The 22,041-nt window shown below is 41.9% G+C and overlaps 1 protein-coding gene across 1 annotated transcript in view; it reads right to left on the reverse strand.

Annotated features, from left to right (window-relative positions):
• The window catches only part of GLIS3 (GLIS family zinc finger 3), a 239,075-nt gene that overhangs the window by 22,889 nt on the left and 194,145 nt on the right, over positions 1–22,041 (reverse strand). Inside the window, exons 7-8 of the mRNA XM_064176613.1 lie at positions 21,241–21,382; positions 8,808–8,970 (exon numbers count right to left, since the gene is read on the reverse strand). Coding sequence (XP_064032683.1) covers positions 8,808–8,970; positions 21,241–21,382 — 305 coding nt within the window. The remainder of the gene's footprint in view (positions 1–8,807; positions 8,971–21,240; positions 21,383–22,041) is intronic.

Consider the following 22,041-nt stretch of genomic DNA (forward strand, 5'->3'; position numbering starts at 1 on the left):
AGAGCCAGCAGAGCAAAGGAAAGCAGAGTTTCATATCTTCTTTGCGAAGAACAGAGCTGGAAGAAGTGGCTAATCTCTCTGCTAAATAAGGACATGCAGTAGAAAGATAAGGTAATACCAAAAGTTCAAATGTCAAAATGCAGATAAGAACTGTCTACAGATGCAAAAGAAATCTGTAATTTGGCAGCAAACTACATTGATTTGGCATCTGAGATATAACTTCTGAACTATTGCTTTTAGCACTAATGATACCACGAATTCCCCCTCAAGCTTCTGTTGTGTGTGTCTCTCAAATTCTCCTTCCTATGTGGCCATATGCATAAGATATCAAAAAGCACATTTCACGTACGGGTATAAAGATTACCTTCAATCACCAGAGATGTAAGGGCAAAGTTTTACACATAAACAAACAAACAAACAAACAAAAAAAAAAAAACCAAACCAAAAACTCACCAAAAAGTGTGAAGGTAAACTTACTCTGACCTTATTTTGTTCTCAAAGACAGTCAATTTTGACAAATCTTCACAAGCTGTAATTTTTCTTTTTAAGAGGAAAAAAATCATGTCAGGAATCTAAATACTAAATAACTACTTGTGCTGCAGGACAACAGCTCTGACAATTTCATACAGAGTCACAGAATCATAGAATTGTCAGGGCTGGAAGGGACCTCAAGGGTCATCTAGTTCCAACCCACCTTGCACGGGCAGGGGCACCTTACACTAGATCAGGGTGCTCAGAGCCCTGTCCAGCCTGGCTTTAAAGACCTCCAGGCTTCCACTGCCTCCCTGGGCAACCTGTTAAAGTGTCTCACCACCCTCATGGTGAAGAAACATATCCTGAAGCTTTAGTATGTTTCTGCTTTTTCTGTTTGTACTGTTTCAGAGTTGTAGAAAAAAACCTAGATTTTTGCTGAATCTATCAAAATATTCTTATTTCACATTACAGAACCACTGAATCACAGAATTAACCAGGTTGGAAAAGACCTTCAAAATCATCAAGTCCATCCTATCACCTAACACCTTCTAATTAACTAAATCATGGCACTATGTGCTTCACTCAGTCTCCTTTTAAGCACCTCCAGGGATGGTGACTCCACCACCTCCCCAGGCAGCTCATTGCAACAGCCAGTCACTCTTTCTACAAAGAACTTCTTCCTAACATCCAGCCTAAACCTGCTCTGGCACAGTCTGAGACTGTGTCCTCTTATTCTGTCACTGGGTGCCTGGTAGAAGAGACCAACCCCTTCCTGGATACAACCTCCTTTCAGGTAGTTGTAGAGAGCAATAAGGTCTCCCCTGAGCCTCCTCTTCTCCAGGCTGAACAACCCCAGCTCTTTCACCAGACTTGTTGCCCTTCTCTGGACATATCTGAGCACCTCAACATGTTTCTTAAATTGAGGGACACAGAACTGGACACAATTAAATCACATTCTGTGTTTCATTTTTCCCAACTAGCAGTTTGTTGGGGAAAAGATTGATTTTCAGTTATTCTACAGTTTCAAATAAATTCTGCAGTGGACTAGAAGCATGGCAAAAACAAAACAAACAAACAGAAAAACAACAACAACAACAAAAACACAAAACTCAACCTCACCCATCATGTTAAACTACAGTAGTAATAACAGCAATATGAATATTTTCTGTGCAAAGAAAGTATTTTCACTGCAACTAAATGAATTTTAAAAGCATGCTGAATAGAATGGAATGCTGAAAAGAATGGAAACTGAAACTGCAAATAAGTGAGGGAAGAAGAGAAGACAGGCTACCTTGTGGCAGACAATGCTACCATCAAAATTGTCTGAGCCAGGAACTATGTAACCATGCTGGACATGGCTGTGTCTTAATTTTCTGCTTTTCTTCAGTTCTACATCAAAAAAGTAAAGCTTGTGTCGTTGTTTATACAACATGAATCTTTATTGTTGCTTTCAGTATCATAGAATGGTTGGAAGGCACCTCTGAATGTCATCTAGTCTAACCCCTTCTGCAGTCAGCAGGGGCAGCTTTGGCCGCATAAGCTTCCTGTACTAGGCTGCTGCCACAGACCAATTACCACGGGCAATAGGGTAGAGTCCGGGAGAAAGCTTGATATAAGCCAATCCAAATCCAAATCCATGTATTGCATTCCAAACATGTGTTTTTATACCTTTCATCAGAAGCCTACAAATTGTATTGAACTGCAACTGGTTACATGTACTTGTGTCAGAAATTACATACTAATTAGCGTAGACATTCATCACATTCTCTCAGCAGCACGTACATTGTGTCTAAGCAGTCTGTCAGCAGAGATAAAAGAAACCCACAGACGCCAGCCTTTCAGTTGTTTATATCTGTTACACCATTCTCTAAGGTCATTCCAACCTTCCACTTTGTCTCTATTCATCACTTACTGAGCTCATGCGCTGTCTCCTGTCCATGGTATTTCAATTTCCAATAGCTGTACCACAGTCAGACCATTCTATAGAATCACTACATTTAACATTACTATACCAAACAGGCTGCTGTCTCCCACAGTGTGCTGCACGGTGCTGCCACTTCTGACAATTTTGAGGAACAATCTATGCTCACTTCCTCTTGAATGCCTTTATACTTCTAGGCAAATCCAGAAGACTTAGGGTGTTCCCTTCCTTCTCTGCTCCACACTTTATGCTGTGTGCTAGTTACTTTGCAGCTTCCCAGTCCACTGTCCTTGGCTGGGGATGTGTCATCCTTTTGCACTACAGCATTCTGTAACCCACCACATTGCCATAGCTGGAAGTCAAGTCCAGCTAGCTATCAATGATAATCACATAAATATGGTTTAAGGACACTTGTCAGGAAAGCAAAGCATTTGCCAAGCATAATTTTGAAAAATGGAATGTTTTCCTCAACAGTCATTTGACCAAAAATAGCAACCTCCTAATTTTTTAGCCACCTACAATGCAGTATATTTCTCACCAATGAGTTTTTATGTTCAATTTATTTGCCTTTTTTTTTCTTTTAAAGGAATGAAATCTTCTTCTCTAACAGGAATATTCTGGCTAACACAAACCAAAATTTTTGTCCATGCTTTCATTCAGACATCAAATTTGCACTTGTCAAGCTCTGCACAGCCATGATCCCACAGCAGGTTTCTATCTCCATGGTGTTTCAGGGGAGTAGACTGCATGTGCCAGTAGACTTTAATTCTATATCCTTCTATTTCAGTCATTAATAAGCGCTTAAAAGTCCTTTCATGCTCAGGCTTTAGGAACACAGGAACTGCCATTTCATATCAAACCAGTGGTCCATATAGCTCCAAGAAAGAATGGCAGGAAGAAAGAACAGTCTCTCAGGCTGGCACCACATGCTCTTTGGTGAGAAGAATGGAGAACTGAAGTGGAATTTAAGAGAGGAAGCTGTGAGCAGACACCTCAATACACAGATTTCCTGGAGAGAAAAATACAGCTTCAAAATCTCTCTCAACATTTCCCGTGGCTGTGTTGTATTGGAGAATTGAGTTTCTTGCAAATGTGAAGAAAAGGGAAAGAATCCTTTGTTAACAACAACAAACAAAAAAGGTATGGAAACAGGCTGGAGAAAAATCCCAAGCTTTGCTAGGTTGGCTCTGAAAGGAGATTTTAGCGAGGAGGATATTGGTCTCTTCTCCCAAGTACCAAACAGTAGGACAAGCGAAAATAGCCGCAGGTTATACTAGGGGAGGTTTAGATCTGATAGCATGAAAAATTTCTTCACTGACAAGGTTGTCAAGGATTGGAACAGGCTGCCCAAGGAGAGGTAGAGTTACCATCCCTAGAGATATTTACATGCACCTATAGGCCTGGTGCTCAGGAACGTAGGTTAGAGGTGGACTTGGCAGTTAGGTTAATGATTGGGCTTAGTGATCTTAAAGGTTCTTTCTGACTTAAACGATTCTATGATTCCATGGCTTATGTTCAGAGTTAGCCCTACTGCCACCTCCATTCTTTAGTGTCTGTTATTCATATGTGTTATTTTCTCACTAAGTAAGAATGTGGTGATGTATTAGCTGACAATTCTTTAATGTGTCCCACACCTGGAAAGAAATTACTGTACTGATTTCAAAACCAGAATACTAAGGTTTCTAACTAAAGGCTTTCTCCTAGCCATTCCCTTCTATGCCACATACAAAGAGCTCTGTAATATGTGAAAATTGGACATCTCAACTCCTTGGTTAGAGCTATTCAGAGGTGTTTGCTTCTGGATGACTGGTTTAGACCTACTTGTTACTTTACAGCAAAAGCTTAAAAAGAATATAACCACACACTCAAAAAAAGCAAAAAGAAGCACTGTTGCAAGAATTATTGTAGCACTAGAGTAAAGCTAAACCAAACAGTTCAGCCCTAAGTCCTTTCCAGCTTTATGCAGCCTCTAGGAACTCCTGTCAAACCAGGATGCATCAAACTTCTTGGACAAATTGCTAGCTGTGGTTCACAGAAGAGTGAAAAAAAAATCTGGAATGTCAAGTTCACCTAAAGGTTCACCAAGCCATAAAGAGCAAAATGTATATGTTTGGTAATTCAATATATAATTAAAAAAAAACCCAAACAACATCACCACCACTCCAAAATAATTCCAGATATTTGACACTAACAATTGTGAGACATTGAGTTGCACACATTAATTATGCCATGATAAAGACACTTTTTTTTTTTAACTGGATTTTTTTTTCCAGCTTTCTTGAATGCCCATATATTCTTTTATTACAGAAATAACTGCATGTAAATATCCCCTTTAATACCTATGTATTTGGGTACTACTATCAGGTACCTTCATTGTATACCTGCAGTACTTCTTATGATGGGAGCACTGAAAGTTAGTATTAAAGAGCTGGAACAACCAGAAAGTAAATCTGCATTTTTATAATGCATGTTTTTTCCTTTGATAATTTAAGTTGCTTCTTGGATCCAAACTCTCTTATCTGGCTCCCACTCTGTGTACATTTAGTTTTGTATGCAGATGAATTTAGTGTTAAGATGTGTCTCATGTTTGGTCATTTCTCACATTATAAAGAAAGGCACGGTCACGACCACACTTTCCCTTCCATCACTTATAGAATCATAGAATCAACCAGGTTGGAAGAGACCTCCAAGATCATCCAGTCCAACCTATCACCCAGCCCTATCCAGTCAACTAGACCATGGCACTAAGTGCCTCATCCAGTCTTTTCTTGAAGACCCCCAGAGACGGTCATGTGGAGAAAAATGCACAAGAAGCTCTCCAATTATTTCTCTAGCCCATAGTACCTGTAGATGTAGGGAAAGTGTTTATTTCCTTCTGCTTCTGCCACTCAAAAAGCTAAGTCTCCTGTCCAGAGTAATACATGACCCACTCTTGGTTCACCAAAGCAGCCAGACCAGCTTGGGTCAGCTTCAGTTCAACCAATGGAGGCTACTGCAGAGGAGAGTGCTTGTCAGCAAGTCCTGCCTGTGGAATGACCCGAGGCATGCTGAAGCATATCAGAGACCACACATCAGGAGGAAAACAAATTACCTGCTTGCACCCTTAAATCGTGCAGTCCTCCTAATGACTAGATTGGGATAAATAGGGTAATTCATGCTTTTCAAAGGCACCATCTCTGGCACTTTGTATACTGAAGAGTTGCTTTATTTAGTCCACATTTTCACAGCTACCAGGACATCAATGATGTGATGTAACTGACAGCCTACTCTCGGGGCACTAGGTGAGTGGACTAGATTACATTCAAAATGCAAGCTCTGCATTTGTTTTTCTTATAAATGTTTCCTTTGATTTATATTGTATGTTGTGTGCTCAAACCAAGACTGATGGAATTATTTTTTGGTTTAGTTTCTGAATTTACACTGCCACTTAAACGAAGATAACAGAACCCTTTTGCTTAATCCAAAGTAGCTCCACATAGGAGAATTAGCACTTAAAGCCTTTTTAGAGGGAGGGGACATGGTTAATGTTCAAGAAAGGAGTGTATCACATTTGTTTTTTATTATTGTTATTGCTACAGTAGTATCATAGAATCACACGCAGTAAGGTGTGCTAGGTTGGAAGGGACGTTTAAAGGTCTAGCTCAATCCGCTTGCAGTAAACAGAAACATTCTCAACCAGATCAGGCTGCTCAGAGCCTCACTGAGTCTGACCTTGAATGCCTCTGGGGATGGGGCCTCCACCATCTTCCTGGGCAGCCTGTTCCACTGTCCCACCACCCTCATAGTAGGAGAAATTCTTTGTAAGCTCTAATCTAAATCCACCCTTCTCTGGTTTAAAACCATTTCTTCTCATCCTATTGCTACGTGCCCTTGTAAATAGACCCTTCTGAGCTTTCTTGTATGCCCCCTTCACATATTGGAAAGCTGCTACAAGGTCTCCTTGAAGCCTTCTCTTCTCCAGGCTGAACACCACCAGCTCTCTAAGCCTGTCTTCATGGGAGAAGTGCTCCATTCCTCTGATCATTTTCTGTAGCCTTCCTCTGGATGCACTCCACCAGGTAAAGGTCCTTCTTATGTTAGAAGGCCCCAGGGCTGGACACAGTACTACAGGCATCTCAACAGAGCACAGAGACCTGTCTCAACCTGCTGGCCACATCTTCTGATGTGATTTTTCCCTCTGGCCTGCTAGTATACACTGTTGGCTCATGTCCAGCTTTTCACTCACCAGTACCCCCAAGTCCTTTTCTGTTTGGGCTGCTCTCTATCACATCATGTCCCAGCCTGTATTGACAGTGAGGATTAACCCTGACCCAGGTGTAGGACATTGTACCTGAGGTCTGTAACACATTCAAGATTGTAACAAATGAAGTCATGCTCTAAATGTCTGCTATGGTCTTACCCCAGGAACTGACTCAGTAATGGACTAACGAGAAGATCTCTGGGTTTCACCATGAAATCTGTACCTATAATAACCTTTGATCTGCTCCTGCCTGTCACCTTGTGGCCTTTTCTCTGCTCTCATGAGACTCCACCTGAAATACTGTGTGTAGTTCTGGAGCCCCCAACACAAGGTCATTGAACTGTTGGAGTGAGTCCAGAGGAGGGCCATGAAGATGATCAGAGGGCTGCAGCAACTCTGCTATGAGGACAGGCTACAAGAGTTGGGGCTCTTCAGTCTGGAGAAGAGAAGGCTTCGAGGAGACCTTGCAGTGGCCTTCCAGTATCTGAAGGGGGCCTACAGGAAGGCTGGGGCAGGGGAGGGCTGGGGAGGGACTATTTACGAGGTCTTGTAATGACAGGATGAGAGGTAATGGGTTTAAACTGGAAGAGGAGATATTCAATCTAGATGTTAGAAAGAAGGTCTTTACAGTGAGGGTGATGAAACACTGGCATAGGCTGCCCAGGGAGGCTGTGGATGCTCCCTCCCTGGAGGTGTTCAAGGCCAGGCTGGATGAGGCCTTGAGCAACCTGTTCTAGTGGGAGGTGTCCCTGCCTATGGTGGGGGGTTGGCACTGGATGATCTTTGGAGTCCCTTCCAACCTAAACCATTCTATGACTCTATGATTGTATGATTCTATGATATGGATGTTGGATAGTTCACACACTGGAAAGACAACTACACTAGGCAGGAAAAGCCTCTACATCTTGCCAAAAGCATGGGAAGCCCCAGAGATTGCACAGAGGGCCAGAGCCAGAGATAAAGGTCAGGACTACGTGGCCAGAGGTGAGAAGGAAGGACTGAATATGAGCTCAAACCATCACGAAAAGATAAGTTTTGTTTCAACAACTTTCAGTGGCTCCAGAACTGGCTAAACCCAAAAGTGCAGTTTAAAATCAAATGTATTTTCACTGTCAAGTCCTGAAGCCATCACATTTTTCCATCTTCCTGTTACAAGTCGAAGTTCTGCTTTCCTCCAAAGAAATTATGCTCATCTATCAGTAACTGAAATGTAGTGAATGCTCTTGTCAGGTTTATAATCGGATGCTTTGTCTTCTCCAAATTATTGGCCACTCTGTCACTCAAGGAAATGAAATATATCAATGAGATACAGAAATTTATCATTTAGAGCTCTGAAAAACAGATTAAAAAAAAAAAAATTTCAGATATCCATCTATGCACGCAGTAAGAATTCAGTATTGTGATGGTTTATTTTCCTGACTTTTCCACTAAGAATTTATTTGCTTAGGCCTCTCCAGTCTTGTGGCTTGGTAGATCTCTGGATCAGTAAACTAAGTGGAAATCCATACTCCTGTGCATTATATAAATAATTGCTAAGATTGATGAACATACTTTAGGGAGTGTCTAAACATGACAATTAAACCATTTCCAAGCAATCTGCCTTGATGTCACTGAAATATCTAAGAGAATGGAAATAGCATAGGTGATGGGCTTTGTACCTAGCTAGGATAAAATAAATCCTCACTATAGAGATCTCCAAATAATAATTTTTTTTAAAATTTTCTACTGGTTTTGATAAAAGGACAAAGGGGAAAAAAAAGCCAAATTCCTGCAGATGTGCTTAATATTGAGAGAATGGTGACAGAATATGACTCTTCTACTACAAGCAAACAGAAACATGAATCTCAAGGTTCTTGTTCTGTAAGGTATGGCTGGGATCCTCTGAAGTTTAGTGTCCCAGCCAGTATGACTTCCCTTGCTCAGGCCATTGGTAGAGATCAAAAGAAGACTGGAGGAAGTCTCTGAAATGGAGACAGATAGCAAACCTCTTTGCCCAGGCTATAATAGTGGAGTCCCTTTCAACTCTCATTTCCACTGGTAAACTCCCACCCAGCACAGCTGTTATCTGAGGGCTGCCATCAGCGACTAACAATTCAGTTTCCACCCATCCTATAACACCTGAAGGCAGTCCTGCCCCAGGCTCAGCATGAGAAATGCAGGGGCTGGTCTTACCTCTCTGAGTCCACAGCTGAGAGAAGAGGTAACTGAGGGGGAGGATGGAGAGGACTACCCTGTATGTTATGTCCTGGGGAGGGGTGGCTGCTGGGGTCGGACAAGGACACTGCCCCAGCTGCTGTTCCACTTCGACTTGTCTGTGTGCTTGGGAACACGGCCACTGAAAGCAGAAGGAGAGAAATGACCCTCATCAGGCAGGTGATATCATTGATAACTGACAAAACACTAATGGGTAACATCTCCCCTGAAGCTATAGTGACAATTCTTGACAACTGTCTGGTTTTAACTCAAGTGTTGTTTTCTGTTTGAAGGGAACAAAAAGTCATCTAAATAATCTTTAATGCTATCAAATGACACTTTCATAAAACCAGGAACGTTTTAGATGTGCCTCTTGTCTGGGGAACTTTGTCTGAATAAGGCTGCAAATCTTCTCTAGGTTTCTGTCTCAAATACCTTCTGATATATATATATATATATATATATATATATATATATATATATATATATATATATATTCACTTAGGCTTAGTGAACAGAAAGCACAGTTTTGTAAATAGTTGCTTTCTTCACTTTTCATTCATAGAATCATAGAATCAACCAGGTTGGAAGAGACCTCCAACATCATCCAGTCCAACCTAGCACCCAGCCCTAGCCAGTCAACTACACCACGGCACTAAGTGCCTCATCCAGGCTTTTCTTGAACACCTCCAGGGATAGTGACTCCACCACCTCCCTGGGCAGCCCATTCCAATGCCAATCACTCTCTCTGGCAAGAACTTCCTCCTAACATCCAGCCTATACTTCCCCTGGCGCAACTTGAGACTGTGTCCCCTTGTTCTATTGCTGGTTGCCTGGGAGAAGAGATCAACCTCCACTAGGATGCAGCCTCCCTTCAGATAGTTGTAGACAGCAATGAGGTCACCCCTGAGCCTCCTCTTCTTCTCCAGGCTAAACAGGCCCAGCTCCCTCAGCCTCTCCTCATAGGATTTGTGCTCCAGGCCCCTCACCAGCTTTGTTGCACTTCTCTGGACATGTTCCAGCACCTCAACATCTCTCTTGAATTGAGGAGCCCAGAACTGGACACAGGACTCAAGGTGTGGCCTGACCAGTGCTGAGTACAGGGGAAGAATAACCTCCCTTGTCCTACTGGCCACACTGTTCCTGATGCAGGCCAGGATGCCATTGGCTCTCTTGGCCACCTGGGCACACTGCTGGCTCATCTTCAGCCTACTATCTACCAGTACCCCCAGGTCCCTTTCCTCCTGGCTGCTCTCCAGCCACTCAGTCCCCAGCCTATAGCGCTGCTTGGGGTTGCTGTGGCCAAAGTGTAGACCCCTGCACTTGGCCTTGTTAAATCTCATCCCATTGGCCTCTGCCCACCCATCCAGCCTGTCCAGGTCCCTCTGCAGGGCTCTCCTACCTTCCAACAGATCAACACCTGCTCCTAGCTTGGAGCAAAAAATGCCACCTGCAAAAACACCAAATTTCTTGAATAGGTCAAGACAGACTCAAATATTGATATTACTGCCCCCAGACTCACCATAAAAAATTAAATCAGCATTGACAATTTAATTATTTTCAATGAGATTGCTCTCATATATATTCCAAAGAAAGAAAGGTTCTGATTTGTACTTTTTTTTTTTTAGACAAAAAGCAACACAGGAGTCACTAAATGTTTTAATTAGATTATCTTAAATCCTGTAATACAATTTTCAGAATATCTTTAAGTCAGGCAGTCAGAAGGTAGGACACTGATAACCAAACCCCTCTAAAAATCCAGTTACTGAATTATTTTCGCTGACATCTGTGTCAGGTAGCTTGTGCTGATGTTGCATGTCAGCCAAATACATGATCTTAAATATTTGATGAACCCAGAGAATGAATTAGATAGGCTGTGTTCAACACTAAAATGATCAGTCACTAGTTGGTTGTAACATCTTCCAATTTCCTTCCAAGGAAAAAAAAACAAAGTAGTATTGTTTATGCCTAGATTGCAGAATGCAATTCTGCCTCTAAAAAATCATGTCACAGTAGTGAATAAGATGGATTATGTATTTTTTATAAAATCCTAGAATTTAAACCAGCTACCCAAAGATCATTGTCGCCAGTAAAAGATCTTCCTAGGCTAAAATACCTCCATGGATGCTGCAGCCCTACCTGAACAAAAACTAGGAGCAACTCCACCACCGATCTGTTTTGAAGAAAATGATTTCACAGGTCACAATTTTGAATGCTACTACCCAAGATTAAAAGGATGAAAAGACTACCTTATTTCCAAGGCCTCAGCCTATTTCTGGACAGCCACTATTCACCCTCACAAGCTAAACTTCATGATACATTTAGATATTCTCCAGGCTAAGCTAGAGCTCAGGAAAGGGTCAGGAGTTTAATTATGCTGTAGCCTCATTAAAGAGCAGTCCTGGACATCTTTCAGCTGCTGAAGGTGACAGATCATGCAAGGTGACAGACAGGAAATCACCTTCTGAATAAAAACATCTGATACAGGTGCTGTGGAGGTTATGTCACCATTTAGTGGAAGGTGGCATGAGCCATGCTGGTGGGCAAAGCTGAAGAAGGTGAGAATGTCCTACCACATGGCCAAAAGGACCAACAAAAACACCTGCAGCTGCCCTCAATGCTAGTCTCAGTTATTAGCTAATTCTTACACAGACCAGAGCTTCCTAGTTACAAAACAAGTAAAAGCAGAAGGCATCCCAAACCTCAAGGGAAGTGCAGAGGATGTGGATCTGTGGTGGGTTAGGCACTTTCCCCACCACCTCTATTTGAAATTTACCAGACTAGTTTGGATGGCTTGGAAATAAGATAAAGTTATATTTACAGCAAAGCTAAATTTACAAGCATATATTCACACAATATATTTACAAGTATTTACACTTATATACAAATTAGAATTAATACAGAAATCCAAACTCCCTCCTGGACACATGAAGCTGCTCAGAAGGGGCTCAAAGCCTCTCTCTTTCTCACTCTTCCTTCCCTGACAGAAATCAAAACAATCAGCAAGATTTACTTGCTATCCGTTAGTGGAAGATATGAGAGCAGAGTGAAGGGGAAGCAAATAGATCCAGTGCTTAAGAGTGAAGAAGGAAAAAGAGGGACAAATTGTTTACATTTTGGCTTTTTATCCCTTTGGACAAATCAATGAATGATATAAGACTTCATCATAATTTTATTTTAACAGTCAATGATCTTATTTCTCTCATTAAAATATTCCAATTAGTCTCAAACTAGCACAACTCAATTTGCACAGGGGGATGAGGCAGCAGAACAACTCACTAAGAAAAGGCTGAGGAATAGAATCATAGAATCAATCAGGTTGGAAGAGACCTCCAAGATCATCCAGTCCAACCTAGCACCCAGCCCTAGCCAGTCAACTAGACAATGGCACTAAGTGCCTCATCCAGGCTTTTCTTCAACACCTCCAGGGACAGCAACTCCACCACCTCCCTGGGCAGCCCATTCCAATGCCAATCACTCTCTCTGGCAAGAATTTCCTCCTAATATCCAGCCTATATCTACCCCGGCACAACTTGAGACTGTGTCCCCTTGTTCTATTGCTGGTTGCCTGGGAGAAGAGACCAACCCTCACCTGGCTACCACCTCCCTTCAGGTAGTTGTAGACAGCAATGAGGTTCCCCCTGAGCCTCCTCTGCTCCAGGCTAAACACCCCCAGCTCCCTCAGCCTCTCCTCATAGGGTTTGTGTTCCAGGCCCCTCACCAGCCTTGTTGCCCTTCTCTGGACACATTCCAGCTCCTCAGCATCTCACTTGAATTGAGGGGCCCAGAACTGGACACAGGACTCAAGGTGTGGCCTGACCAGTGCTGAGTACAGGGGAAGAATAACCTCCCTTGTCCTACTGGCCACACTGTTCCTGATGCAGGCCAGGATGCCATTGGCTCTCTTGGCCACCTGGGCACACTGCTGGCTCATCTTCAGCCTACTATCTATCAGTACCCCCAGGTCCCTTTCCTCCTGGCTGCTCTCCAGCCACTCAGTCCCCAGCCTGTAGCACTGCTTGGGGTTGTTGTGGCCAAAGTGCAGAACCCTGCACTTGGCCTTGTTAAATCTCATCCCATTGGCCTCTGCCCACCCATCCAGCCTGTCCAGGTCCCTCTGCAGGGCTCTCCTACCTTCCAACAGATCAACACCTGCTCCTAGCTTGGGGTCATCTGCAAACTTACTGATGCAGGACTCAATCCCCTGGTCCAGATCATCAATAAAGATATTGAACAGGACTGGGCCCAGGAGAATTACTTTCCTCTTACAGAGAGGAAGGTAGCTTTTGAGTTGTTTATTCAGTATTTTTTGTGTTCGTTTTTTTTTTTTTTTTCAATTTTGTTTGTGAATCCCAAAAGTCACTCTCCTCACACCCATCTTTCAGAGTAACATCAAGACAATTTCATTAGGGAAGTAAAGGAATGATCTTTTGAATGTATTCTTTTTTGCTTAGATGCGGCACAGAAGAAAATAATCAAAAGCAAGTGGATATTTTGGCAGAATAGATAAAATGGTACATTGCAGAGGAAACCCATTGATTATCTAAATAAACAGAGATGATTTAAATGATGCCTTGCATAAATAGATTAATTTGCATTTTCTGTGATAAAAACATCAAAATATGTTAGAAAACACAATGACTTAGTTCTGTAGTAGTGTGATCTTTGAGTTCTAAAAAAAATATCTTCAAGGTTGTGGTTGACCAGATGTGGAAAAGCTGGACTATGGCTCTGTTTCAGGCATAAGTTAGCAAGGGTTCTTCCTTGTCATAGCTGTTCTCTGCCACAACCATGATAAGGATTTCAGGCAAATGCTTGCACGTTTCCATGTGGTCCAGGTGACAGCAGCAGCACAGGTTCCCACAGTACTGGCCAAGACCTGCTGACTGTGCCTGGGAAAATGTTATATGCAGCTTGGCATGGGCAGTCGCCAGTCCCTTCCCTGAACTAGATCAATCTACAGTCCACTGCAACGTTTACCAGTATAGCTACTGTGGTACTCTTTGGCTAGTCTGATTCTAATGAAGAGATGGTACTTATTGTAAAGTTTCTAGTGAAGAGATGGTACTTATTGTAAAGTAAGGCTAAATATGGACTAAAGAGGCAGATAGGATATTAAAAAAAATGCATACATGCTAGTCACAAAAATGTATTCTTGTACAGGGGGATGTTAAATGATCACAGCATGACAGAAGAGCATTTTTAGGGTTCCACATTACTTTGTAATGAAGTCTTGATGAGCAACATCACAAATGAGGGTGTGGGAGACTATATAGCGCCTGCAGACAGAGCAACACATCTCTTGTCAGTGCAGCTTCTTGCTGCTTAGAAGTACTGAATGGACAAAAGTACCCAGTGAAGTAAAATTACAAGGCTGGCTGCTGCTTCCCAGTGAAAATGCTATCATGAGAACTTTCTACTGTAGATATCTTTATTGATAACCTGGACGAGGGGATTGAGTCCAGCATCAGTAAGTTTGCAGATGACACCAAGCTAGGAGCAGGTGTTGATCTGTTGGAAGGTAGGAGAGCCCTGCAGAGGGACCTGGACAGGCTGGATGGGTGGGCAGAGGCCAATGGGACGAGATTTAACAAGGCCAAGTGCAGGGTTCTGCACTTTGGCCACAGCAACCCCAAGCAGCGCTATAGGCTGGGGACTGAGTGGCTGAGAGCAGCCAGGAGGAAAGGGACCTGGGGGTACTGATAGATAGTAAGCTGAAGATGAGGCAGCAGTGTGCCCAGGTGGCCAAGAGAGCCAATGGCATCCTGGCCTGCATCAGGAACAGTGTGGCCAGTAGGACAAGGGAGGTTATTCTGCCCCTGTACTCAGCACTGGTCAGGCCACACCTTGAGTGCTGTGTCCAGTTCTGGGCTCCTCAATTCAAGAGAGATGTTGAGGTGCTGGAAGGAGTCCAGAGAAGGGCAACAAAGCTGGTGAGGGGCCTGGAGCACAAACCCTATGAGGAGAGGTTGAGGGAGCTGGGCCTGTTTAGCCTGGAGAAGAGGAGGCTAACAACAACCCCATGGAGAGATACAGGCTGGGGTCGGAGTGGCTGGAGAGCAGCCAGACAGAGAGGCATCTGGGGGTACTGATTGATACCCGCCTGAACATGAGCCAGCAGTGTGCCCAGGTGGCCAAGAGAGCCAGTGGCATCCTGGCCTGCATCAGGAATGGTGTGGTCAGCAGGAGCAGGGAGGTCATTCTGCCCCTGTACTCTGCACTGGTCAGACCACACCTCGAGTACTGCGTTCAGTTCTGGGCCCCCCAGTTTAGGAAGGACACTGAGATGCTTGAGCGTGTCCAGAGAAGGGCGACGAGGCTGGTGAGAGGCCTCGAGCACAGCCCTACGAGGAGAGGCTTAGGGAGCTGGGGTTGTTTAGCCTGGAGAAGAGGAGGCTCAGGGGTGACCTTATTGCTGTCTACAACTACCTGAGGGGTGGTTGTGGCCAGGAGGAGGTTGCTCTCTTCTCTCAGGTGGCCACCTCCAGAACAAGAGGACACAGCCTCAGGCTGTGCCAGGGGAGATTTAGGCTGGAGGTGAGGAGAAAGTTCTTCACTGAGAGAGTCATTGGGCACTGGAATGGGCTGCCTGGGGAGGTGGTGGAGTCGTCGTCCCTGGGGCAGTTCAAGGCAAGGTTGGATGTGGCACTTGGTGCCATGGTCTAGCCTTGGGCACTGTGGTAAAGGGTTGGACTTGATGATCTGTGAGGTCTCTTCCAACCTTGGTGATACTGTGATACTGTGATACTGTGAGGCTCAGGGGTGATCTTATTACTGTCTACAACTACCTGAAGGGAGGTTGTAGCCAGGTGGGGGGTGGCCTCTTCTCCCAGGCAACCAGCAATAGAACAAGGGGACACAGTCTCAAGTTGTGCCAGGGTAGGTATAGGCTGGATGTTAGGAAGAAGTTGTTGCCAGAGAGAGTGATTGGCATTGGAATGGGCTGCCCAGGGAGGTGGTGGAGGCACCGTCCCTGGAGGTGTTGAAGAAAAGCCTGGATGAGGCACTTAGTGCCATGGTCTAGTTGACTGGCTAGGGCTGGGTGCTAGGTCGGACTGGATGATGTTGGAGGTCTCTTCCAACCTAGTTGATTCTATGATTCTATGATTCTATAATATGCACTTGGTCCAAGATACTACCAGAATCCCATAGATACCAGTTGAAGGGAAACACTGCCAGCCATCTGTAGTCTACAGACAAATATTGTTGGTGACAGGTGATATTCCTGGTAGAGCTAGTCTCCAAAGACTGGCAGAAAATGTTGGCTGTTGTTTAAGAAGCTGCTAGGTAACATGACCACTGTGTCTCGTGTGCCATAAGCTGTTACAGCAGTTCAGCTGTTAAACGTGAGTTGTTTGCTCAAAGTGCTGGCAGGAAATACCCACACAAAGGAAATGTCTTTTCAGTGTCTCATCCCATGAACCATCTGATTTGAGTGGTATGAAAGTGAATAAATGCTCACGGCAACCAACATGCTCACTGACTTCAATGTACCACCGGCGGGCCAGTCCACGCAGAAATGCAGGTTTGCCTGTAAGCATTACTTAACAAAAAGCCTTCTTACACTATGGCTTTCCCCTCTATCAATACAAGAGAAATTAACACACTTAAAACAGATTTAAAGACTTAGATAATCTGAAAAAAAAACAACAACAAAACAACCAAACCAAACCAAAAACCGCAAACAAACCAACAAACCACAGATTTGTTGATGCTGCTCCCTGTCCCCTGAAAAGACCAAGCTATGCCAGGATTTACAGACAGATATTAACCTGTTAGTCCTGAGTGTGAACATCAGATGTGGTTGAACCCACAAAGTTTCAGCCACGGAGAGGGAGAAGCGGTGTTTTTATTACTGGAGTCTCATCACAAATCAGTTTATCAACACGTAAGAACCCTCCATGTGAATACCTCTTTGAAGGCTTCTCTATCAGAGGCTATATTTATATGCAGTCTCCTCATGCATAGGAACAAATTAGCAAATTAGGTGGTTGTAAGGGGAAAACTTATTTTGAATAAGATATATTAAAAAAAAAAAAAAGGAAGGGAGGGAGGAAGGTGTAATTTCATGGAATATGTTTTAAATGCAGAAGAATCACTCTCCCCTCTGCAAATTACCAGCAATTGTATAATTTACTGCCTTGGATTTGTTAGTGTCAAATCAGCACTCAGTAATTCTGTTTATGCCACTCAAATACCTCTCCTCATAACACTGTCATCATAAATTTGGACTATGGCTGATAATGCTTTCTGTATAGAGTAAGACGGTGTGAAGACTTCACATTGTAGTTCAGCCAGTTGAAATCACAAACATATATCTGAAAATTTGGGATTTTTCAGCTACTGTATTTAAACTCCAATTTCTATAAGGAATATATTCTATAAGGAATACATTCTATAAGGAATATGCAGTCCTTACAAATGAGTGAGGCATGAAGGAAAAATCTGAAATGCTTTTATCACTTGGGAGTTCATCTCCACATATTCTTCCCTCTCACCTTGCTGAAGAAGCCCATGCTTCTCTACAAGATTTTGTGGCTAGGAATATATGGGCCTGTTATGTTGAGCCATAAGTGGTAAAGCCAGGAAATGTAAAATATGCTGCCTGTCTTGCCTTGGCCCTGCACAGCTCCTCTGTAAATCTGAGGACAAGTGTGTGCGGAACCTACGAAGCCATCAGGCATGAAGGAGTAGAAGTCAAAATCGCATTATGAAGGCAATGAGCCTGTCTCTCGTTGTGCCTAATGGGACAATTGCTTTGAGAATTAATTCCTTTTTATTATGTGCACAGGGAACGTAGCTCAGTGGTATTTAGTCAGAAAAAAAGCAACAAAGGAAAACACAAAAGGAAAAGTGCTACTTAATAAAGAATATCTTAAGTCATACATGTAAAAGTAGCTTAGGTCAGAATTTCACAGCACTGGAGCACGAGAAGTTGTTTAAAATGCATCTGAGATACAAAACCTTTTGCAGCTTTCCTGATGTGGTTTTCATGTTCCAAATTGCAAAGAAAAATCATGCACTCAGCAAGCTTTAACACTATCATTTGCTTGCTCTGGAGCAGAACAGAGTGTGATATCCAGTACCTATTTATAAATGAATGACACATTCTGGCTTATTCTTTGAAATTAAATGATAAAGTGTTAACCAAGCAGTTGTGGGGTTTTTTGGTTTTAGTTTTTGGGGGGGGGTTGTATTGCATTATTTACAACTCTTTCTATATTGCAGCATATGAAGTGGATGTGATTTCCCAGCAGGAAAAAAAAACCAACCAAAAACACTAAACCAACATAATTCTGATGTTCTTATATGAATAAATTGCTCACATCTTCATTCTATGAACCAAATAAACCCAAAATCCTACACATTTTTGAAGATTAAAATCTGGATGCTACCTTAAATTTCACAGGTAAGTAGAATCAGACTTTGAATTTCTGTTTTATGAAATATCACTGCACTTAGCTCTAGAAAAGTATGTGTGCTTGCTTAACTTTAGACTTGCAAACATAATTTTGTATTATTTTTGACAAAGGGTCTGTCATGTTACATTAGCCTAAGATTATACTCAGTTCAGATTTCTTTTATGAAGTCATAAATGCCACAAGATAAGGAAAAAAAAAAAGCATTCATGCAGTCAACTTTAAATGATCTGTATATATATAACAAAAAAAGATGACTGTTGTACTTCACTTGAATACTGTATTCAGTTTTGACGCCCTTACTATAGGAAAGACATTGAGGTGCTGCAGTGGATCCAAAGGAGGACAATGAAGCTGATGAAGAACATGAAGAAGAGGTCTTATGAAGAGCAACCAAGGTAACCGGTGGTGTGTAGTCTGGAGAAGATGAAGATGAGGGGAGACCTTATTGTTCTCGACAACTGCCTGAAAGGAGGTTGTAGTGAGGTGGATGTTGGTCTCTTCTCCCATGTAACTATTCACCAGATGAGAGGAAATTTCCTCAAGTTGCACCGGTGAAGTTTAGATTGGATATTAGAAGAAACTTCTTCACTGAAAGGGTTATCAAATATAACCTCAGGGAGGTGGCTGAGTCTCCATCCCTGGAGGTGTTTAAAAGATGCATAGATGTGATACTAAGGGACATGATTAACAGCAGACTTTGTATAGAGTTAGATAATTGTTTGACCCGATGATCTTCAAAGTCTTTCCCAGCCTAAATGATTCTACAGTTCTATGACTTGATGACACTGGAATAATGAAACCTCTCACTGTTTCTACTAAGTAACACACTTTCCAGCTAATATGTTCTAACAGTTCCCTGTAAAAGCTACACATATTATTTCTCAGAAATGGCTCAATGTTTTTTATTTGTATTTAGAATAAAAAGAAAAAATAAAATAAAAAAAAAGGTCCTTTCTGAGAAGTTTTAAGGGTAGCTTCTCTAAAGCAAGACACTTAAGTTCCATACATTTTGATTTTATCTCCCTGGGTCATGAATAATTTTCATGTTGCCATTTCAGTAATTCTCTCCCTTCTGGAATTCTCAGTCATTCACATGGTAGCTAATGGAATAATTAATTTCCACCAGATTGGGTGGTTGTCAAAATGAAGTAACATGGATTAATCTATTCCTGACATAATACCTTCAGTTAATTGATGTGAAACTATACAAGAGAATAAAACTATGCATAATTTACGAAGTTATAGATACCTCTGGACACACATAAGGGAAAGCAGTTTATGCTTACAGAGAAATTAATGCTGATGAGAGTATGTTAATTAATACTATAAATATTGCTGCACTATAGGAAGACATGCCAAGCAGGAAAAAAGCAAACAAACAAACAAAACCCCACAAAACTCTCGCCAAATAAATAATATCAAAGCATGTCCATAGGTAATAGTGCTCTAAACCCCAAATACTGAAAAATAAGGCATGAATGATATTACAAAAAAGTAACTGCCATCTTAGAAGCTGTCTATGGCACATCATGACTGCAGACAGTTGCCAGGTAAAGACTAGAGGTAACAGCTGTACTCATCTTAGGATCCTGACAAAACATGGGGCAGCAGTTTGTTCAAGCCACTATCAGACTAGGTCTGGATTGATCCAGCAGCTGGAGTTCAACATTTAATCATAGTCTGGAAATTGGGCTGGTAAAAGAGCTGAATGTTCAACAGATTCCAGCAGAAATCTGTGAGAATGCCCTCAGTTTCTGAAAGCCTGGTTGCTGCTCATCCAACATGCAGACCCACCAAGATTCTGTCCTGTCTAGGGACTTGAAAGGAAAACCAAAAGCTGTGTCTCAGTTTACACTGGATAATGCCAGTAAACATTATTTCTCACTAACTCCTTCTTAAAGTCTAATATAAAATAAAGAACTGTAACCAATGCCATGTTACTAGAGGCTCCCTGGCCAAGATCAGATTTGAAATCCAAAATTTCCTTTAGGTTTCAAACATGAGAAACCAAACTCAGGCTAAGGCATTTAAAAGTTGGCAACAAACAAGTAATGCCAAGTATTAACAAAATCAGGATGCATTCAATCACAGATTTCTATTTCCTGATTTTTGACATACAAACCTACATCATCATAATCTACTGTGTAACTCACAACAGCCTTAACAAAAACATGTCACAGAATTGACAGGTTTAATAAGCCTCTCACTAAAATACAACCACTTATTGAAGTGACCACTTCATATAGAATTTTCAGCACTGCACTTAACTTTCAGCCAAATCCCTCACTTCCTACATCTGGTTCTCTATAAAAAGTTGACTTGCTAGGAAATGTAATGCATTCTGTTCTAACATTAAAAGCAGATGTCTTTACAACTACTAAAGTACTGCATAAAAAATGTTCACCTCTTGTCTATCATGGTCTCGAGCATTGAGATACATTATCACCCATAACTTATCAACTCTTTCCAATTCAGCTGAAATGTGAATAACAATTGCATACTTAGCTGGGTATGACATGGTTGAAAATCTCAGTTACTTAACTGGAACAATAAAATGGGATTATCACATTCATACCATGGATGTGTTTACTGGCATATTTACAGTCATAACATGAGAGCTCATAATGCAATATTTAAGTTAATTAATGCGGATCTGTTAGAAAACTGACATGTGACTCATGAATATGGAAGAGGAAAAATACTATTTTGATTCAAAATGAAGCTTAATGAATTGAAGATGTCTACAAGGAATGGCAAAAGTGAGTTACTAGCAGAAGTCAAAAGCTCATAGAAGGAAAATACTGTGTTTTGTTGCAGTAGGTCTGCTCACGGATAAAATACATTTGTTCTGCCTCCTTTCCACAAAATATTACTTTGCAGTTTCTATCCATCTCCTAAAACAGATAATGGATATCAGTGTACATCTTACTTTGCAAAACTATCCACAGTCTTAAGTGAGCAATAATATCACAGGCTGTTTTTTTCTATACCTGGGTAAATATCATGAGCAGGCCCTGGGGAGTGTTCCATGGTGTTGTCTGCAGCATCATGCGGAGATGAGACTGGCTGGAGGGGCTGAACTGCCAGGCAGTCATTCAGGATGTCCTGGCCAGGCTCTGAGCAGGATCTCAACTAAAACGTGAGATAAAAAAAGGATACATTGTTGTAACATGGAGAAAAAAGTAAAGGAAATAAATCACAAAAATTCTGAAGACACAAAAAAATTATAATGAATAAATACTGAGGAGTCAGAGTGCACAAGCAGGATTCTTCTGTTTTAAATCCTGGTTGATATCTTCCATTAACACAGGTTTTTGTTGCTTGTTTTTTTTTTTTTTCAATCAGACGAAAGAAACTCTTCCAGATTTTTAGCAATAGTGTATCCAGGACAAGGGCTACTTGTACAAACAGAACGTTGGACAGATGGACTAACATGTATCTTCTTGTCATGCACAGCAAAAGAGAAGAGTGTACTGATTCATGAATAACAGAGATTTATCAGATGTCTGCTATCTCTTACATCAACAAAGGGCCACTATATAAAATATTACTTTTTTCCCTGATTGTTTAGTGCCCCGAACTGTAGAGCTATAAAGGCAAAGATGCTTGTGGAAGTGGAAATAAGAGACTGGAAGCAAGTGGTCAGGTATGGCATCATACACGATGGTGAAGATGGAAGTAGTACCACTTTACATGGAACAACATAAAATTCACTTTGCAATCTCTAAACTCTAAACTACAAGAAAGTGGAGTTTTCCCTTGAATGAAACTGGATGAACAATCTCATCCTG

Source organism: Pogoniulus pusillus, chromosome Z (assembly GCF_015220805.1).
Source record: "Pogoniulus pusillus isolate bPogPus1 chromosome Z, bPogPus1.pri, whole genome shotgun sequence".
NCBI classification, from domain to species: Eukaryota; Metazoa; Chordata; class Aves; order Piciformes; family Lybiidae; genus Pogoniulus; species Pogoniulus pusillus.